Source organism: Cetorhinus maximus, chromosome 24 (assembly GCF_964194155.1).
Source record: "Cetorhinus maximus chromosome 24, sCetMax3.hap1.1, whole genome shotgun sequence".
Lineage (NCBI taxonomy): Eukaryota > Metazoa > Chordata > Chondrichthyes > Lamniformes > Cetorhinidae > Cetorhinus > Cetorhinus maximus.
The window spans coordinates 13,318,924-13,338,988 of record NC_135902.1 but is presented as its reverse complement, the minus strand read 5'-3'; the positions used below and the strand labels follow the sequence as shown (position 1 = coordinate 13,338,988).

Genomic DNA, 20,065 nt, shown 5'->3' with positions numbered 1-20,065 from the left:
AAACATATAAGATCCTGAGGGAATTTGATAGGTTAGATACTGGGAGGATGATTCCACTTGTGGGAGAGGCTAGAACCAGGGGATACAGTTTAAGAATAGGAGGTCTCCCATTTAAGGCAGAGATGAGGAGAATTTTTTTCTCTCAGGGTATCATTAGTATGTGAAATTCCCTTCCCCAGAAAGCAGTGGAAGCTGTGTCATTGAATTTATTCAAGGCTGAATTAGACTTTTGATAGACAAGGGAGCCACGGATTATGGGGAGGCAGACAGCAAAGTGGAGTTGAGATCATAACCAGATGAGCCATGATCTTATTGAAAGATGGAGCATGTTCAAAGGGCTGAATGGCCTACTCCTGTTCCTAAGTCCTAAGTTCCTATATGATGTTGCTCTATTACACACCTAACGTTGTCTTTTAGAATCCTGTGCAGCTAAATTTGATAACCCCTGAAAATGACAGCAGGTTCATGATTAGCCTGTTGACTGAAATGCGGGCACAGCATGCCAACTTTGTGCGACATGATCATTAGGATGATTTCTATACGCAGCCAGGGATAACTGAGCTGCTCATTGGCTGCATGCATTTTTTTTTTATTCGTCATTGATATCTGAGCTGACTTCTTGAACTGCTGCAGTACAAGTGGTGTGGGCACACCCAAGTGCTTTTGGGAAGGGGGCTCCAGGATTTTGACCTGTTCTTTAAAGGAATGACGATAAGGTTTCAAGTCAGGATGTTGTGTGACTTGGAGAGAAATTTGCAGGCGGCGATGGTGCTCCCATGCATCAGCTGGGCCTTGTCCTTCTAGGTGGTAGAGGTTGCGGGTTTGGAAGCTGCTGTCAAACAAGGCCTGGCAAGCTGCTGCAATGCATCTTGTTGATGGCACCCACTGCTCCCACTGTGTGCCAGTTTGGAGGGAGGGACTGTTTAAAGTAGTAGACAAGGTGCCGATCAAGTGGGCAGCTTTGTCCTGTTTTGAGTGCTGTTGACTCTGCACCCGTCCAGGCAAGTGAAGAATATTCCATTACATTTCTGACACCAACAGGGGACCTAAAATTGTAACTGCTTCACACAAGTTCAAGCTCGCCTGCACCACTCGAAGGGGAGGGTGATTGTGACTGCAGCAGGCGCTGGGAGATGCACACGCTGTAAAGAGTGGTCTCCAAGATTTTCAGATGCTGCATGGGAGGTTTTGGTGGAGGAGGTGGAAATTAGGAGAGATGCCCTGTACCCACAGGGAGCCAGGAGGAACTCCAAAGACACAATCACAATGGTAGCTGATAGCTGTGGAGGTTATTGTCAAGACTTGAGCCTAAGGACCTGGATGTAGAGCCTTAAGCAGTTAAATGACCTCACATATGAGTGATCAAGGTCAGTAATGCATCTTCAAATGCCATATCCTGTCAACTGCTTCATCAGCCTCAATTAACACTCAAGTCAGTACACTCCCCATCACTCACCTACCAAAAATCCCTATCAATCAGCACTCCTTTCTGATGTTCATATGCTTCACCTCACCCTTCACACACAGTGCTGGTGCAATCCTCACACCCACATCTCACAATTCGCACACTACCAGCTATTCAACCATAACAGTTACATTACCCATATGGATTGCACAACACTCACTTTCCCCCCGCCTCTTGCAGAAAAAGATGGAGCATAACCAGAGGTAACAGGAGCTAAGTAGAAAGGATCACGCACAGATGCATGCCCTGACCCCAGCGGAGGGACAGCCATGGCTGAGGCTGTGGCCTGCGGTGGGGCCAAAACCATTGAAGGTGACAGCGTCCTCGTGCCCAATCTTCTTTCTCACATCCAACTTCCCCCTTATCCCACAATCTCTTCGCCGCAGATGATGTAATCATGCACTTGTTACTTCCACCCACATCCACCATCCCCGTCCTGAACCACAACTTACCCTGCGGCCTTTCTCCTTTCAGATGTCCAAAAGGTGAGGCACAGCATGGAGAGTGTTGATAAGGCACAGTAATGCCACATGATTTCACACTCTCAGCCACCAACTCAGATACCAACACTGCACAGCTTAGAGCATGGATTAGAGGTGGGATCAGCAAGTGCTGAGACACCAAGTGTGAATGTGCTGCAGCCAGGGGAGGGGGCAAGGATAGTGCAGGTGCAAATTTATCGGGGGTGAGGTCGCATACGGGTATTACTGCAGAGAAATCAGAGGTGGGCTTTGATGGGGGTAAGAGCAGGAGAACGTTGATGGGTATGCAGAGTGAAATGCTTGGGTTTTTTTTTGAGTGCAGGCTTTCTACAATGTCAAGGGGCATGGAAAGGTCCAGCACCAACATAATATAGGGCTTTCCCCAGAGTTTGGAGCCCAATCTTACCAGCAAGGAAATGCTGGACAAATCCGTTTGCACACTTGTAGACCCAACTATGATACAGCTTCTGATGGCTGATATCTCAGTCACTATAGCAGCAGCCACCCAATGACATGGTGCTGCCTTGAAAGCTCAGACTGCTGCCATCATGGCTGTGGGTGTTCAAAGTGGCTTGCAGGCTTTACAGCAATCCTACAATCTATCTTCCAACAGATAACTAGGATTGCTGAGGCAACTGCGCTAGGGAGTGGCAATAGTTTTGTGGAGCACAAACTTGCTCTCCTCTCTCAGGATGACAATATTGAAAGCCCCACCTCTGCCACTCCACCAGTGCCTTTGCTGAATAGGTTTGGTACAGGTCAGGGCCCCCGTGCAGCCAACCTCCACCACTGGGCCTCACTCCAAACCCCTTATGCGCTTATGGAAAGACACAAACAATGCTGCACATTGCTGAGGAGTGTCCCCTCCACAGGTTAAGTGACGGACTAAACACCTTAAACTCAGCATTTGAGGAGGCTACCACTTGACTTTGGGGATTTGCATTTGCTAAATAAATTTAAGTGTCCTTGCTGTTGCTTATCAGTCAGTCCAGACTGCTTCTTCTCAACTGAGACAGTGTAATCCACAGCCAAGCCTTACGGCCCAGAGCTGCTTGACATCATCCTCCCAGGACTATTAGCACTCTCCCCTAGCGAACGTCAGCTCCCTCCATTATCCATGCTGTAGCTACTGGGGTCGCACTGTGACAAGGCAAAGGCAAGTGGAAGGCAGGCGCTAAGGGAATATGCAGTGTAATTAGGTTAGTTTATATGCAATATATGGCATCACATTATTTAGAAGTTTGGTTTGGAATCTTTATTCTGTGTTGGGTTTTATTTTTGCATTGCACACTAGCTGGAAGTTATGGGCGTGGAATTCATTTGGTTTCTGGTATAGGTCAGAGTGGGAATGCAGTACCTGTAAAGTGTTGTGTGTATGCTCAGTGGCACCGTGGGAAGTCTGCAATCTGAGTAAAGACCACAATAATATTGGTAAAATAGAAGTTAAATATTGGTCTATTAACAGACCAGAATGGGAGAGACAGTGGCGGAGTGGTAATACCACTGGACTAGTAATCCAGAGGCCCACGCAGACAATGGTTCAAATCCCACTATAGCAGCTGGAGGAATTTGAATACAGTTAATAAATCTGGATTTGAAAGCTAGCCTCAGTAATGGTACCATGAAACTATCATTGATTGTTGTAAAAACCCATCTGGTTCACCAAAGTCCTTTAAGGGAAGGAAATCGGCCATCCTTACCTGGTCTGGCCTACATGTGACTCCAGAGCAACAGCAATGTGGTTAACTTTTAGCTGCCCTCTGAAATGGCCAAGCAAGCTGCCCAGTTGTACCTCATTGCCACAGACCACATTGCTACAGATAGCAGATGGACTGCAGCGGTTCAAGAAAGTGGCTCACCACCTTCTCGAGGGCAATTAGGGATCAGCAACAAATCCTGGCCTTGTCAGCGATGCACATCCCATGAGAGAGTTAAAAACAATTATTTATCCATTACAAAATGGAGCAAATGCTTATGCGAAAGCTCGCAGGTTAAGTATGCTATCTGGCTTGTTATTGAACTATTCATGTTGGGGAAATTCCAGAATTGCTTCCTGGTCCATACTTGGAATATGAAAAGTTGGGAAACGTGATTTGAACTGATACTTTCATCCCTTTTTGCGTTGTTCAGACCCAACCTACCTGAAGTCTCACCATATCTCTTCTGACTCAGCAATTAATCAACTTGCGTCCCGGAGTCCGTTTGTATTCTCGGTTTCAGCAGTCCCTTTCAACACAGTGAAACTTTCTGCCCGACCTCGCCTCTTACTCCCCACTTGCTAATTTCAACTTGTATTCCTTGTTTAGTTGAACACTTTAATGGAACAAACTTTTGCCTGGATCAACTTTTTCCAAATCTCTTCATAATTTTCAAGTTGATTTGTCTCAGCTGGAATATGTGGGATGTAGACAATTGGCTGCAGTCTCTTCAAAACAAGGAGGGCGGTTAGATATTGGGCAGGATTTCTGGTGTCTTTCAGCCACTTGTGAAGATTGGATTAGCTTCAGTCATGATGCCTTAAATGATCACAGTGCATGTATGTGATTATTGACCAAATGGTCTTGTGTGCCAATTGTGAGGGTTATCTAGGCCAGTGTGTGTATCCAAGCATGAGTCAGCACCTTCAGGGGATCAGATTCTTAAAGAAAGGCAAGAAAAATGCAAATGCGACCAACAAATTACTTTAGAAAAATGCTTTATTAACCTCACGGATCATTGCTCAAAAATATACAGTTGTACATAAAAACATTGAAACTTTTCCACATGAATGTTTGATCAATATGCAGTACAGTGATCTGTATTACTGAAAAGTAATCATTTACAATAATATAAACCATATTTAATATTTAGAAAGTACATACAATAATTTATGCCCATAAATATCTGCGATGCTATTCAAATTCCCAAAAAAATGTGGCGCTGCAGTTTTTTGTATTGATTCAAATAATTGTTCTGTTTCAAAATAGAGGGTGGAATTTTATCACAAGACCATAGTTCATAACATTTCTATGATGCACTTGTCTGGGCCACAGCTCCTGTATGGGGCAGGGAACGGGCAAACTCGCCCAGTTCCAGTGGCTAGGGTGAGACTTATCAAACCTGATCTGAGCAAGGGGACAATCTGTATGAGGGGACATTTATTCTGCTCATTATGTGTTAGCAACATTGTAAAATGAGCTGCTGAATTCCACCAGACTGCTGCTTCTTGCTAAACCCTAAATCCGTTTAACACATTGACAATTCTTCTGAAAGTGGCAAACGCAGAAAGAAAGAGCTGCACCTTTCGTGACCTCACTGTCGCTGGGTCAAAATCCTGGAACTCCCTCCCTAACAGCACTGTGAGTGTAACTACACCGCAGGGACTGCAGGGGTTCAAGAAGGCAGCTCACCACCACCTTCTCAAGGGCAATCAGGGATGGGCAATAAATGCTGGCCTAGCCAGCGATGCCCACATCCTGTGAAAGAATGAAAAAAGAGCAGTATATAAAAAGCTTTACAGCCAAAGTACTTTTGAAATGTAGTCGCTGTTGTAATGTAGGAAATGGTAACCAATTTGAGCACAGCAAGCTCCCACAAACAGCAATGTGGAGCTAGATTGTACACTCCCCCACTGGTGGGTTTGAAGGCTGGGGGCATATAAAATCCAGCAGGCACCATGCCCACCAACTACCCACTTACTCCTGCCATCACCACAATTAAACTGGGAACAGGGAGCCCTTAGGTGGCCTACACACTCTTGGGCCTATTGAGACCCTTAAGTGGCCAATTAATGGCCAATTAAGAGCCTCATTCTGCCGCCGAGGGTGTTTTACCTGAGGCAGGGAAAGGCTCACACCAGTCGGGAAGTTGGACTGGTGTCAGGCAAGGTGGGGGGGAACCTCATTTTTGGATCCCCTGGGCTCATCAGAAATACCCCAGCCTCCCACCGACCAAAGACGCCACCCTTTGTTCCTCCCACACTGACCTGTTGAACCTGGCTCCTCCGCCCCGTCTTCAGCCCGCTCCAGTCTGCTAGCCAGGCTCCTGTGACACTTGACCCCAGACTTACCTGGGCTTCTCAACGTGGTGGGATTGCCTGTAGTCCCAGCAGTGGCCACTGCTTCCGGTGGCGCTGCTGGGACTACAGAGCTGCCACTCATCTGATTGGCTGGTAGCTGTCTAAGGTGGGACTTACCCCTGAGCGAGGAATAGAAATCCTGCCTCCAACCAATTAACGCTGCTCCCAGTGTTAAATGACTGTGGGGCAGCCAACGGGATTGTGAACAGGTCCCCGTCTCCGTCCCCCCACCCCTGCATTTTGAGCCTGGAAGGGTGGGGGGGGGGTGGGGGGGAACGGGGACTACATTGTCCGTTAAATCCAGCCCATGATCAAGACTGGGTAATCTGTTTTAGTGACAAAGGTTGAGGGATAAAAGCTGACCAGGATGTAGAAAACTCCCCTGCTCTTCTTCGAATAATGCCATAGGATCTTTTAATCCACTTGAGAGGTGCCTCAATTTAATGTCTCAGCTGAAAGATGACGCCTCTGACAGTGCAGCACCCCCTCAGTATGGCATTGGGGTGTCAGTCCAGATTATGGGTTCAAGTCTCTGGGGTGGGGCTTGAACCTGTAATCACTTGACTCAGAGGTGAGTGGGCTATTACTGAGCTCTGTTTAACAAAAAAACTCTGTCCACTCAATCTCACTAACACTCAGAGACCAGAGGAACTCTGTCCACCCCTACCATGGGGATATCATTTCAATTCAATATTTAGCAAGCACGTAGTTAGATACAAACACACACCCTCTGCTCAGGAGCTCGTGTAATAAGAAAAATATCTTCTCCACTTCACAGTCATGACTGAAATCTTGAATTCCTGCATTAGCCAACTTTGGAACTGCCCAAAAATGGAGCAATGTAAGTTGAAAGAGGGTTGACCAATCACATTCTAATATAATGGGAACAGCCTAACACATGAGGTCTTCACAAAGCAACAACATCTTAGCAGCTGTTATGCATTAAAGAGTAAACACCATTACTGCTACTGAGATCATTTTGGACTACTGATCTATATTTTGGGTATATAACTATAGAGAATTATAATTGAATAGCAATTTGTTTCAAGACTATAACACAACTGAAGGGTTCCACACAAATCAGAAATTTTCTTGACTTCTAACATTAGAAACCGCATGTCAACTTCCCTATAATAAATTATGATATAGGTCTGATGTAACAGTATAACTCAGGTGGGTACAGCAGCATTACTAATTGTATACACCTCTCTTTCAAACACACCTAATGAAAACCATATATTGTACACCTGTCAGCTCATATGCAAAGTGTGCAGTCCTGGATTGCAAGAAGCCAATCTTAATCAGTCAACTGCAAAATCTTGGCCACACATAAACTTTCTGAGTCAGGTAGGCCTTCAATTACAATTAGGTGATATTGTGAACTTCAGCAACAGGGCTGATCTAAATTCAAAAGGGAAAGCTGTGTATAGACTAGAACAAAAACTAATAATGTTTTATTTTGCTGGATTGGAACATAAAAATTCCCAGGTAAGGCATGAGTATCCCACTACCCTCCAATGGTTCAGGTAGTCGTAGCAATGGATGTGTAGTAACTAAAGCAGGGACTCCTCATCAGTGATGTCCCGCACCAAAGAGAAGGAACAAGTAGGACCTGTTTGTGCAAGAAAAATGGTTGAATCCAACAGAGAGCTCTTCCATTCAAATCCCAATTAAATTTCAACCAAAGTGTGTCAATGACTTCACATTATAATGGGACTTGGGGAAGAACGAACAATGGGTAAGTTTTGGTTTAGATTAGACCTGTTTCGACAAAGGCTAACATAGGCTTAACTGGTTGGCTTTAGAAACAAACAGTTGAGAAACACTACAATCAGCAGCAGAAGGTTGAATTACACTGTCCAGTACTTAATACTGATCACATATAGTTCTTCACGGATTATAACAAGTTATCACTAAAAAATATCGTTTGCTCCATTCTTCCTCAGAAAGGTTCAAGCTGTCAAAGATACAAAACTATCTACAATAGCGTGAGACGGAAAGTCTGAACAAGTAGTCTTATGGAACTGATGTTTTGCATATGTACAGTATGTCACACTGCCTCAGAGTGATGAGGTCCAAGAGTAAATGTTATTTTGTCCAACGTGTTCCAAATTTCTATTGGAGTTGTGTTAGGAGACATCTCCCCCGAGGGGTGGATGGAAAATGGTCAAGTTGCGTGGCTTACATGTCCACCCTTGGCATATCGACTACTCAGCACCATTGATGGGACATTGGGGCCCAATTCTGTGTCTCTAAAAATAAGGGGAGAGAATACGAGGCCCTGCCAGTTATCCAATCAGGTCATGTTCTGATAGTCAAGTCCATAAGTGCTGGGCTATAAACAGATTTTTCATGTACAGCCATTGTCCAGTAATTCTGTTCAGTCTTTTGAATGTGAGAGTAAAATTTCTGAAGGGGCTGAAGCTGTGTGAGTTGCCCTACACCACATATCAGCACAACCGAGAGGTTAGGATCGGCTGATGCTGTTGTTTCTGCTCAACATATTTTCATTAAACCTCCAAAATTTGGTTTGCAAATATAGAACAGGCACAGTTACGTGGAAGTTTCCTTTTTGACTAATGGTTGTTGAGGATCTCAAGTCAAATGAGTCTGGACCACCCAATCGAGCTTGAAGTTGCCACAGTTCCACAACATTTGGCATGATTTGTACTAATTCAGTCTCACTCAGAAAGGCCACGAGTACAGGCAGCTTGGCAAGTGGAAAAGTCATGCTGGTGCAGTATACTCTGTTCTGTGGAGGTTAAAGGTTAGACACTGTCAAAATAACATGAGAGCCTATGCTATATTGCATCTAATTTGTGCTACAAGTGGTCTGAGAGTGCAGCTTGTTGCTTTTGGATGTAAAGATCCCCAAGCTCCAGTGTTGCCATCCCATTCTTTATTGGCATACAGAATAAACTAGTAAACAGAACAGATATTTTGATAACTAATTGCATCCTGGGGAAGGTGAAGTGTTGTAAAATATTTGCACTATTGTTGCACCATTTTCCATTAACTATTTCTGGATGTATTTGGTACTGTAGAAACAAAAATTCCTAGCTAGGCCGGAAGAAGATGGAGCCTCGTCCTCACACAGTAAGACAGGCTGTTGGGGAGAAAGAAACAGGAATGTTGGGCTGGATCTTGCAACAGTGTGAAGTGACACTGACATCAAATAAATAAAATGAGCTGCCTACAAAGATCTAGCGATCTCTGCGATGTGGATTTTCCTTTTCCTGACATTGGTTTTCATGCCCAGTATATTATGAACTTTCAGTCAACTACTTTAAAAAACTGAACACAAACATATTAAAATGGCTGCTACAATCATGTGACCTTTGGCATTTGCGCTACAGAGAGTAGCAAGTTACAGTCGTAAACTAATCAAGTATGGACATTCATAGCCATCCGAGGAATTCATACATCTCTTTATTTAAGGGTAACAAACACAAGAGATTATGGAGTTACCAGGCTGCCTTTCTATGTCTCATACTGGACAGAAGGAAAGATTGAAACTCAGCTAAATGAGCTCTATCACCATCCCAGTGCATTACGATGACTGTGTCAAATCCTCAGAGGTGGTAACCCTCAACAAAGGTTGTGAAATCAACATAAATATCACCCCTTATTTGGAAAATGACTTGAATTTGTGAAGCTTATGGGGCAGTCATGTTTTGTTTGCAATTAAAAATCAGCTAAGAGCTGTTTTCAGTTAGTCAACAGTCATTAGTTGGTCAGAAAAGCAGACCATGAACTGGCTACAAGTCCTCAAGCAACCAAGGCAATTAACAGCAATACCTTGACAGTGGGAAAACCACAACAGAGATAATGACTGCACCCCAGCTTGTTTCAGTTTAAAGTTCGCCTGAGAACCTACCTACCAGCTATTCAACTACAAGAAACATCACTACCTTCTGTGAACCCTGTGCTTTACAAGGTCCTCCCTTCAACTTCAAAGGATTGAAATTATCCAAGAAACTCCAGGCCTACCACACAGGAGACCAGAGATCGTAAACCCGAGACTGTGATACATGTAATCTGTAAAAGTACATTACTTTCATCGTATCAAATCTTTGTGTGTGTATGTGTGTGCGCGTAAGTCTAAGAGACCGAGTGGGTAATGTTGTGTTAATTCGGGTTGAAGTAAGTGCGTGAGAATAAATAACTTCCTTTATTTTTTTTTTAACTCACAAAAGCTTGCTGCTGAAATTATTTCATTGGAACACACACTCGAAGGGGTAAGAAAACGTGCCCCTTTCCATAAAAAACATACTGAATACTGGCAATAAGAAAACGCACACATTCTGTCCATTACAGTCATCTAAAACTCTTGCTGCATTTTTAGATGAAAATAAGTATCTCTGATAAGATACCACATAATAGACTAATGAATAATGTCAAAGAATATGGAGTCAGGGGACAAGTCACAACGGCTAGTTGGCTGGCTATAAGGCAGGGAGCCAAGAGTAAGCGTGATCAGTATTCAGAGTGGCAGAAGGTGGGAAGTGGTGCTCCACAAGGATCAGTACTGGGACCACAGTTGTTCACAATTTGTATCAATGATTAGAAATTGGAATCTATAGGCCGGGATTTTCGGGCCCCGTCGTGGGTGGGACCCGTACCAGGCAAGGTGGCGCCCAAGCCAGAAGTCCATTGACTTGTGGCGGGACCGGAAGATCCCGACGGCCGGCAGGTGCAGAAACCCCCCACCCCGCCCATAATTTCTAAACTTTTCGATGAGTGAGTTGTTGAACTCCCCCTGCCACCCACACTGCCACCCCCCACCCCCAACACTCAATCAATGAGAAATCACTGAACGGAAGAGAGCTTGTATTTTTACACGATTGCTCTCACTGTAAAACCCTTGAAAAAGTTACATTTTGTTGACTGAGATGTCACTGAGTTTTCAACAGTGTACTAACCTCATAATTGCTGCTGAAGCGGAGAATCTAATTTGATACTTGTAGAATGTCAAATTTCTCCATTATGATTTTTAAAAAATGACACTTTTAAAATACTTTTAAAAACCTGTTTATGATATATCTGTTTCCACCTTAATCCCATATGCATGTCCCAACTATTCATTTTGTTCTCTGCAAAATTGGCAGGGATAGTTGGCAGAGGAGCCCTGCAACAAATTACATGATACTAATAAACTTAAGGAATGGGTTTATAACTGGCAAATGAATTTCAACATAAATAAATGTGAGGTATTACATTTTGGCAAGAAAAATAGAGGTTGCGTATTTCTTAGAAAAAATGAACATAAGTGGTTTAGAGGAATGAAGGGATCTGGAAGCACAAATACATAAATCATTAAAGGACACAGGTTAACAAGCCATAAAAAACCAAGCCAAGCACCAGGATTTAATTCTCGAGGGATAGAATTGAAAAGTAAAGGAGTTATTCTAAATTCGTATTGAACCTTGGTTAGAACTTTGGAGTATTACATGTACGTCAGAGAGATGTCTCAACCAGCCAACATTTGGTCCTGTGGCTTAGCAATTTCTCCCTGCAGGTTCTGTTGCAGGCCATGAGGGGATGGTGACAGTGCCTTGACCCCAGTGACCACACCAGGAGACCCGTCTGTCTGACCAAAAGAGGCCTGGACAGAAATCGCAGCGGAGGCTAACAGTCATGGGGTCCATAAGTGAGCCAGGGTCCAGTGCAGGAAAAAGGTCAACGACCTTTTCCACTCTGCCAAGCTAATTTGCACGGTGTTACATGATGTTACAGCAAAGTAGTTCTCATGAGGCCATCAAGCAATGTATCCGTGTGAGTGGAGAGGTAGGCTAAATGGGAGATAGTGTTCTTCACCTCAATACCAGGTGTTACTTGTGGCCTGAATGAGTGTGAGTCAGATCACATAGATAAAGCTGTGCCAGTTGCAGGAGTGTGTGTGTGTGGACCATTTACTAGGGAGGGGCCTTTATCTATCATAGGACTGCATGCACATAATGGATTATAGCCAGTGAGATGACACTAAATGTACCTGTCTGCCTGCAGGAAAAACTTATGCATAACACAGAGGAACGGGGGAGGAGTCCACGACATAGGGATACTGATCACTTCAAGGTCCAATACCCTTGACCGTCCATCCATCACCCTTGACCTGCCTTTAGTAACACTCGACCCTCCCACCATCACCCTTGAACAATTCTCAGCCACCCTCATGCTGTCATCTTCGAGCCTCCACCCATCATCCTTGAGCTGCCTTCAGTAACCCGGGACTTTCCCCCGGCCACCCTTGAACTCCCCTCCCCGAACTCCAATTGTTCAACCTTGACCTTACTTCTGTTGTCCTGATCCCTTCCCCTGCCTGCCATGAACCTCTTTAGGCTGACCATGGTTCTCCCTGGACAACTGACATGCACAGCCACAGACAGCCACCAGCTGCCCCAAACAAAGCTACTCAGCATCCCCTGTTCCAACGACCCTCCCCAAACAAGAAAAGCAGCTCCTACTCACTCCAAACCCAGCTCAAAAACTACTTCACTTGCTCCATGCCAGCTTTAGCAGTCGTGAAAGTGAAGCTTGTTCACCGTCGACTTAATGGCAAGTTAATCTGAACAACTTGCTTTTTAAAGAGTTTTCATGATATTCTAATGCATTACAAATAGGTTCCTGCAGCTTGCCATTGGGAACCCTGATCCGCCGAATTAATTCAGGAACTTCATCCCAATGTCAGGAAGCTGAAAATTTGCCTCCCGCCCAATTAAGTTCCCCACCCGCCTTTTTTCCCACTCTTGGGCCATCATTAAATTCCACTCTATTCTCTTCATTTAAACTTCAGCCAATCTGCTTTGATCAATTTTCTCAATTATCTTCACAAACGTGTCAACTTGAAGATTCCTCTCATCCATGGAAACAAGCCCAGATATATTCTGTATCGGGGGAGATGCAAAGTTGGACTTCGGAAGGCTGATGGGTCTTCAATATCTAAATCTAATATCTAAAGCAAGGGTGGGGAAACTTTTTCTTATTACGGGCCATTCAAGCATAGACAAAAATCAGTCATGGGCCATACACACGTAAAAATCAGCTTCATTTTGCTTTTTTAGTGAGAATACAGAAATGTTCAACTCACCCACTGTTTTAATGAGATGGCTGAATTTGAAATTTATATTATTAAATATTATTATAGTAATTTAGCTGATGCTTTTATCCATGATGATGTTATAATGATGATGTTAAATGCTATTTTGAAGGTGCTACTGCCTTAGGTCTATATTTTCAGAAATCTGGCTGCGGGCCGAATGAAATTGTGCAACAGGCTGGACCCGGCCCACAGGTCGTAGGTTCCCCTCCCCCTCACCCAATGAATAACCTTAACCCCTCCTTTCTTATCCTTAACATAATAGATATCGGCAAACAGTTGAAATGTCCCAACTGTGCCTTGTCCTTTTCCCACCATCCCGTTATCTTTTATAATATATATCAAATATGTTAAAAGAAACTTTGTAAAGCACATTTGAAAATAAAAACACATGCAGATTGCAGCCAGCTTATGAATGAAGTGTTGATGGTAATCTGCTTTGTCGGCATCATAAAGCTGATTTGCTGATGCAATGCTTCCAGTGAAGAGTGGAGTTCACAGGCAGCCCCTCTAACTGGAATATAAGCTTGGTGCATATTACATGAAATATAAGTTCAGTGCACGAATTCTTAATAATACTTGAATTTATCTATTCAAAAGCTTTGGTTCTCATTTGAACTATGCACTCTTAGTTTCTGAAATCACTGGTTGTCTCTCATTGCAAACTGTTTTTAGCTAACTTGAGTTTGTCTTGTGCAACAGCACTATATTAATGAACCTCATCATCCCATCCCCTTCACTACCTACAGCTTTACAAGTCCTTCGAAAAGAGATGGTGGTGTTGTGATAATAGCACTGAGCTAAGTAATCCAGTGGCCTAAGCTAATGCTCTAGGGACATGGGTTCAAATCCCACCATGGCAGCTGGTGGAATTTAAATTCAGTCAATAAATTTGGAATTTAGAGCCTCTGTAATGATAACCATGAAACCATTGTTGATTGTTGTTAGAGAAAGAAATCTGCCATCCTTACCTGGGATGACCCCACAGCAATGTGGCTGACTCTTAACCATCCTCTGCAGGCCTAGCAAGCCACTCAGTTGAACGGCAATTAGGGATGGGCAACAAATGCTGGCCTTGCCAGTGACACCCACATCCCATGAAAGAATAAAGGAAAAAAAAAACTTGTAAATAAGTCCTACCAACTGCATAGAATTCAGTGCTTTATTATTAACCTTGCTGGAATGTCATTCTGTCTAATTTACATCACCTTCCAAACAGGCTCAATGGAACAAAAATAACACTGCCATAAAGAAATTGGGGCTCTATTTCCCACTTTGTGAATGTATACGCTACTTTGGAGAACAAAAGGGGGTCACAAACTAAAAGAATGGGATTTTGACTTGCTGAATGGTGTGACTGGGGTTCTGTTTCATTTTCAGAATTGGACAGACTTTGGCACAATGAGACTTAATAGCAGATATACTAAAAGAAACTTTGCAAAGCACATTTCCCATTTCCAGAATTAAAGGGAAATATTACGCATGATGGAAATGTGGAATAAAATCAGAAATTGTTACAAATGCACAACAGGTCAGTCAGCATTGGTGAAGAAGAAAAGCAGTTTCTGACTTTTGAACGGTGTGGGTTAAAGGAATAAATTTAACATTTTGTAGACCTGAAGATTCAGATTCTGGATCTATACTTGCAACATGAACCGTCCTTTACACTTTCCGTATGCTGGTGGACTTGTGTATTTCAGCATTTTCTATTTGAATCTACTATTTTAGGAAAAAGCTGCAAAATTCCTGTTGGGAGGCAATGCAAAATAATGTCTAGCAGAAAGAGGAAGCAAAGTTCCATCAGGAATCAGCAACACTTGAGACTTTTGATCACTAACTGGAATTTAGATCGATTCTATTATGTGTGGTCTGTCCATTTGTGGCTACAGCACGGTCTCCAGGACAATCCTTAAATATCATTGGCTTCTTTGCACTTCCTAATGAATTGAAATCATTTGAGATCAACTATTGGTATTTCAGAGTATAACAGACTATGTTTTCAAAGATCCTACACACTGGGATTTATTAATGCTGTTGCTGGGGAGAACACTTCAATGTATTTACAGAAAAAAACTCACCCCATTTAATTTACCGTAAATCTTCAAATTGTTGGAAAATTATTTCCCCATCCATAAGGTGATTTCTAAAACGCTGCTAAGGTTGTTGCCACAGTCCTCTGGCGGTGTTCAACTTTTCTATAATGTTTGCTTCAGAGAAGGACCTTCTCTTCCAGTAAATGTAACCGATGGTGTACTGCCATAAGGGGGCTGGAGTGGCTCAGCGGGTAGCTTTCCCAGTCTCTGAAGGGCTGGAGTTCAAGCCCCACTCTAGGACTGACTTGCCATGGAAGAACCCAAGCCAGTGTTTATTGATGCTGGTCCTCAGTCTATATAAATGGGAAGAGTCTGTGGCTGAAAGGGCATTTGGCAGTAAAACCACCTGCCAAACTTAAGACAAAATGATGATGCCAGCAATGTGGCAACCCCATCTATCAGGGGGGGAAAAATTGAAAGAGGAAGCAATAGTATTGATTATAATTGATCCTTTCCATTTTAACTTCGTGACATCCTGCATTCTGTTGTATTGCCCATTGACTAAGCAGGGATCTGGAGCAGATAGCACTCTGAAGGAACAAAGGAAGAGGGCAGACTGTGAAATATGCAGCATGGAATGTGAAATAAAGAATTATGTGTGTGTGCAACAGTTTTGGTCTTATGAATATATTTTGTGACTTGTTTATATTTTTGGAACAAGTGTTTTACTGAAGTTCCATATTGTTCTTGGAGATCTTTCAACCTTTACTTCTTGGTTTTCGTGAAGGGGAACGATGTAAAGGAATGGAACACAATTTCCATTTCAAATAGGCAACCGTGCTCAGGTTGTGTGCAGTAGAGTAAAGCTCTCTGCTCTGCTTCAGAAAAAAAAGGTTCAATCACAACCTCAGAAAAGCTCTATCTTCAGCACTGGGTCCCATTCTGTGGCCTCTCTGAGCTGGATTGAAATCTAGGGCTAGATTTTCCAAGCATTGACTATGGATGGTTAGGAGGTCCAGTTCCTAATGCCAGATCAGCCCTATTTTGTGCTTTAGTAATGACCAAACTCATTTTACATATGACCTTTACAGAAAGCAAACAAAGGAGATATTGATCGCACAGCCTCAGCTGGATTCTATTCCAGCTTCCAGTGATGGAAGACCAGTGATTAACACTCTGTCGCCCCGTGTGTGTGTGTGAGTGTGAGTGTGTCTATTTAATCTATTCACTTTCCCATAAGGTATTTGTTAGCACAGCCTCCATAGGTGAATGCATACAGTAGTGACTCCCCCAAGTACAATCCAGTGATCAGGACCAATTGGGCACCACTGCTTAATGTTTTCAGTGGTTTGTGAAATACAGTATTGAAACAGAAAACATAGGGATCAGTAATCTTAATTCCCAGTTTTTACTGGTATTCCATTTTAAGGTATACAAGACCAGTTCGAACCAGTAATCTTATTTCCCAGTTTTTTCATTCTGGGACACCACACACAAACAAAGTTAGTAAGATCTGTAAACCAGCGATTAGGTGTGGTTATTTCCCTCCATTGCCAGGGATCTTTGCCAATCGAAGTGCAACAGTACAGTTGGTCAGAGAGGCAGAGTGTAACAGATATGCTTATTGCATTCTGTCATGATAATGCCTGATGTGTGACATTATAAACTTGAGGAGAAAAGGAAATAGTAAGAGAGAACCTTCCAGAACATATAGGTGATATCTAGAACCTATCTGGCACAATGTCCCAGAAATCTCAGCAGTATTCTTCACCCTGTGCATCCAGAATGTCATTGAGATCGGCGAAGACGGAACCACTGGACATCTTGCGGCCATTACTGGAGAGGTCGAGGAACTCCTCTGTGGAGCTGGGCACTGAGCTAATGTACCTGTCCCAGACTCGCTCCGCTGGTACTTCATGCTCAATCAGTTTGGGTTTTGTTTTTAAACTTCTTTCCAAATTCTTCCTTTTGTGCTTGAACTCGAGGATGGTCTTTGTGTACGTGTTTATTGTGGTCACTGATGCAGCCATACAGCACGTAAATGATCCCCAAGCGAGACTGAGGGAAAATATATATCTTAAAAGTTAATGAATAAAAATAGCAGTTTAATGTGCAGGTTAAAATTTAAAAAAATAGTGTAAGAACGTACAAATTTTTTAGAAGCAGAAGACAGATTCAACTCTCTCAATTCCTTCACTATCCAGAAACAGCAGTGAGCTTAGTATCCACTGAACAACATTATTGATGCACTCATTATCTGTATCACTTGCTCTGTATACAGGATTAAGCACTGATTTTGAAAATAAAAAATGACTGTGTTGGACTTCCAGCTTGCTATCCATTGTGTATGTGTTAAGTGATGCCTCAAAAATGGAGAACAAAATGAATTAAGTCAGTGTAGACTGCCTGATTCAATTGCCTTTCCATGAGAATGAGAAGCTACCTCTGCAATCTTCTCACCTTGTCCCATGGACTGCTTTCCTTCATGCATGGTATTGCCAGTACGATACCGACATGGCCCCAGATTTGCAAGGCTGCTTCATTTCAATGATTGGAATATGCCCTATGAGACATTGGCATTAGTTGAGGCTCACTGAGGGACACACATATTGTTTGTAAATGCTTGTTGCATTTTGCATTGGGAGGTGTTAGCAAGGCAAGGAATGGAACAGGGTTTGTGAGTAAGTACTGGGGAAGTGCAGCATCTGACCACCTGACTATTGGTAAAGGAAGTATGCTGAATGATTGAGTTTGTTCTGATTGACATTTCAAGATATTCTATCTGCAATGTGCCAGTGCACCATGTGGTGACCAGGCCTAATGCTATGCACAGCAGTCGGGCATTTCATAGTGGGGCATATCAGGTGCGGCGCATAACTGGCAGTGAGCATAATGGGTGAGGCTATAACAGGTGGAACATACAACAGGCAGGAGAGTCAAGGGCCCTGGGGTGCATGCAAGAAAGTGGAGTTAAAGCCGCAATCAGATCAGCCATGACCTTATTGAATGGTGAAGTACGCTTGATAGGCTGAATGGCCTACTCCTGCTCCTATTTCTAATGATCTAATTGTCTAATAGGTGGCTATTCATTTACCAAATCAGGCAGCAGAAGACATTCTGCGAATCACTACTATTTTATTGTTAAACTATAGTTCAGTACAAATACCAGTTTCCACTCTTCCCTTCTGGATCCTTGCCCTGTCCAAAAGCAAAAGCTCCTTACTAGGGGGAAAAAACCTAGCTCTGAAGTACAGGCTTCAATGAGCATCACCTGCTCTCAATTCACTCAGAAACTTGTCCTGGTTTCCTCTTAAAGGGACCTGCATTTCTAACATTGTCACTTATAACAGATGAGGCGATAACTGGTGTGGGTGTATAACAGGTGCAGTGTATAATGGGATGGGCATAGGACAGACAGGGTGCATACAAGTGGGGCATATAAGGGATGGACAAATAAAGGGTGGGGTATAAAGGGCAGGATGTATATTGGGAGGGGCATATAACAGGTATGGTGTACAAACGGCAGCGGGTATAACAGTTTGCTGATCTGATCCAATGTTACTTATTTTATACCCCTGCTGAAGTTTAAAGTTCCACTGAATCTACCTGGAAGAGGAAAGGTGCCATGGTGTTCTGAACCCGGGTCACTTGCATGGACTGGGTTCATTTTCACCAACAACGCACCTGCAGGAAGGGTTGTTGGACGCGCGGTATGGTTGGGAGTTCATGGAAATGGGAGTGTTGTTGCAGGTCTGAGAGATTAGCAGTGATTAGCAGTGACCTTTGGCTCCTGATAATGGAACTTGTTGGCTGTTGCTGGAGACTGATGACCAAAAAGGTTTCATGTCCCAAATCTTCTGGGGATTGGGGATGGGTGGGGGGAGGTGGGGGTTGGGGGGTGGCTGGTGAAGTCTTTCTTCTTTAGACTGCCCCTGCAACCTTTGCAAGAACTGCAGCTGGTTTCTTCAGCTAAAACTGTGGAACGTGAAGCATGAGACTAGGTTGTTCCCTCCTGCCTTATTGTAACATGTATGCTGGGTCTGCACCTAATGCTGACACAGGCCCTACTCTGCTATTTGGGGAACCCTTGGAAATACTAGCGCAGCATTCGGTGTGAAGACCTATCCCATTTTGTCCACCCTCAGTCTCCTTCCATCGCACCCAGGAAGAAATTGTTCCCCATGTACCAGGAAAAAGAAAATCAACCCTCAACTATCCAATGGGTTGCGGTACTTAGATTGCAGAGTTATGTTGTAACAGAGCCCTGAATTCAACATAATATTGTGAGCTATGAGATCCAAGTGATAGATGATTGTACAGCTAGCCATGTAGGGGATGCATAAGATTAAAACAGAGCTAGTTTCTGTCAGGCAGATGACTGATTCACAACAGTTAGCAAGTTACCAAGCAGTCAGTTGCTGTAACCAGGAGACCAAATGTAGGAGATCAAGGTAATCTGAGGCCCAAACGAAAACAAGAGTCATGGTCTAACGAATTATCAGCTGGCAAGAAATGATTACAAAAGGGATTGTAGAAAACAGACGAAAGGGGAAACGAGACTGGATGTAAAGACAAGCAGGATAGAAAGTGACATCTTGGAACCTTCAATAGTCTTCACGCCCAGACATTTTCCATAATACAACGTTTCTATGCATTGAAGTGGCTGGACTGGACCTGTGATGATTTTCATGGTCAGAGACCACCCCAACACCACCCCCTCCGCCCGCCCACCCCCCCCCCACCCCCCCCACCCCCGGACCACCCACTGGAGAACACTCCCTTCTCCCATCATTTCCTCTCCCACTCTCCGTGGCTGAGAGAGGGATTCACTGTGTGCATCACCACCATGAGAACAGCCATGACTTCAACACAATGGAGCATTTAATTCTTCCCTTTTTTAGGGCAATGTTCAACCTTTATCTATTGATATGT

The 20,065-nt window shown here is 43.5% G+C and overlaps 1 protein-coding gene across 1 annotated transcript in view; it reads right to left on the bottom strand.

The window, feature by feature from the left end:
* Nucleotides 1-16,073: 16,073 nt before the first annotated feature.
* gsg1l2b (gsg1-like 2b) overlaps nt 16,074-20,065 on the bottom strand; it is a 178,691-nt gene continuing 174,699 nt past the window's right edge. The window contains exon 5 of the mRNA XM_078570601.1: nt 16,074-17,191. Within this exon, the coding sequence (XP_078426727.1) occupies nt 16,888-17,191 (304 nt within the window). The 3' untranslated portion in view covers nt 16,074-16,887. The remainder of the gene's footprint in view (nt 17,192-20,065) is intronic.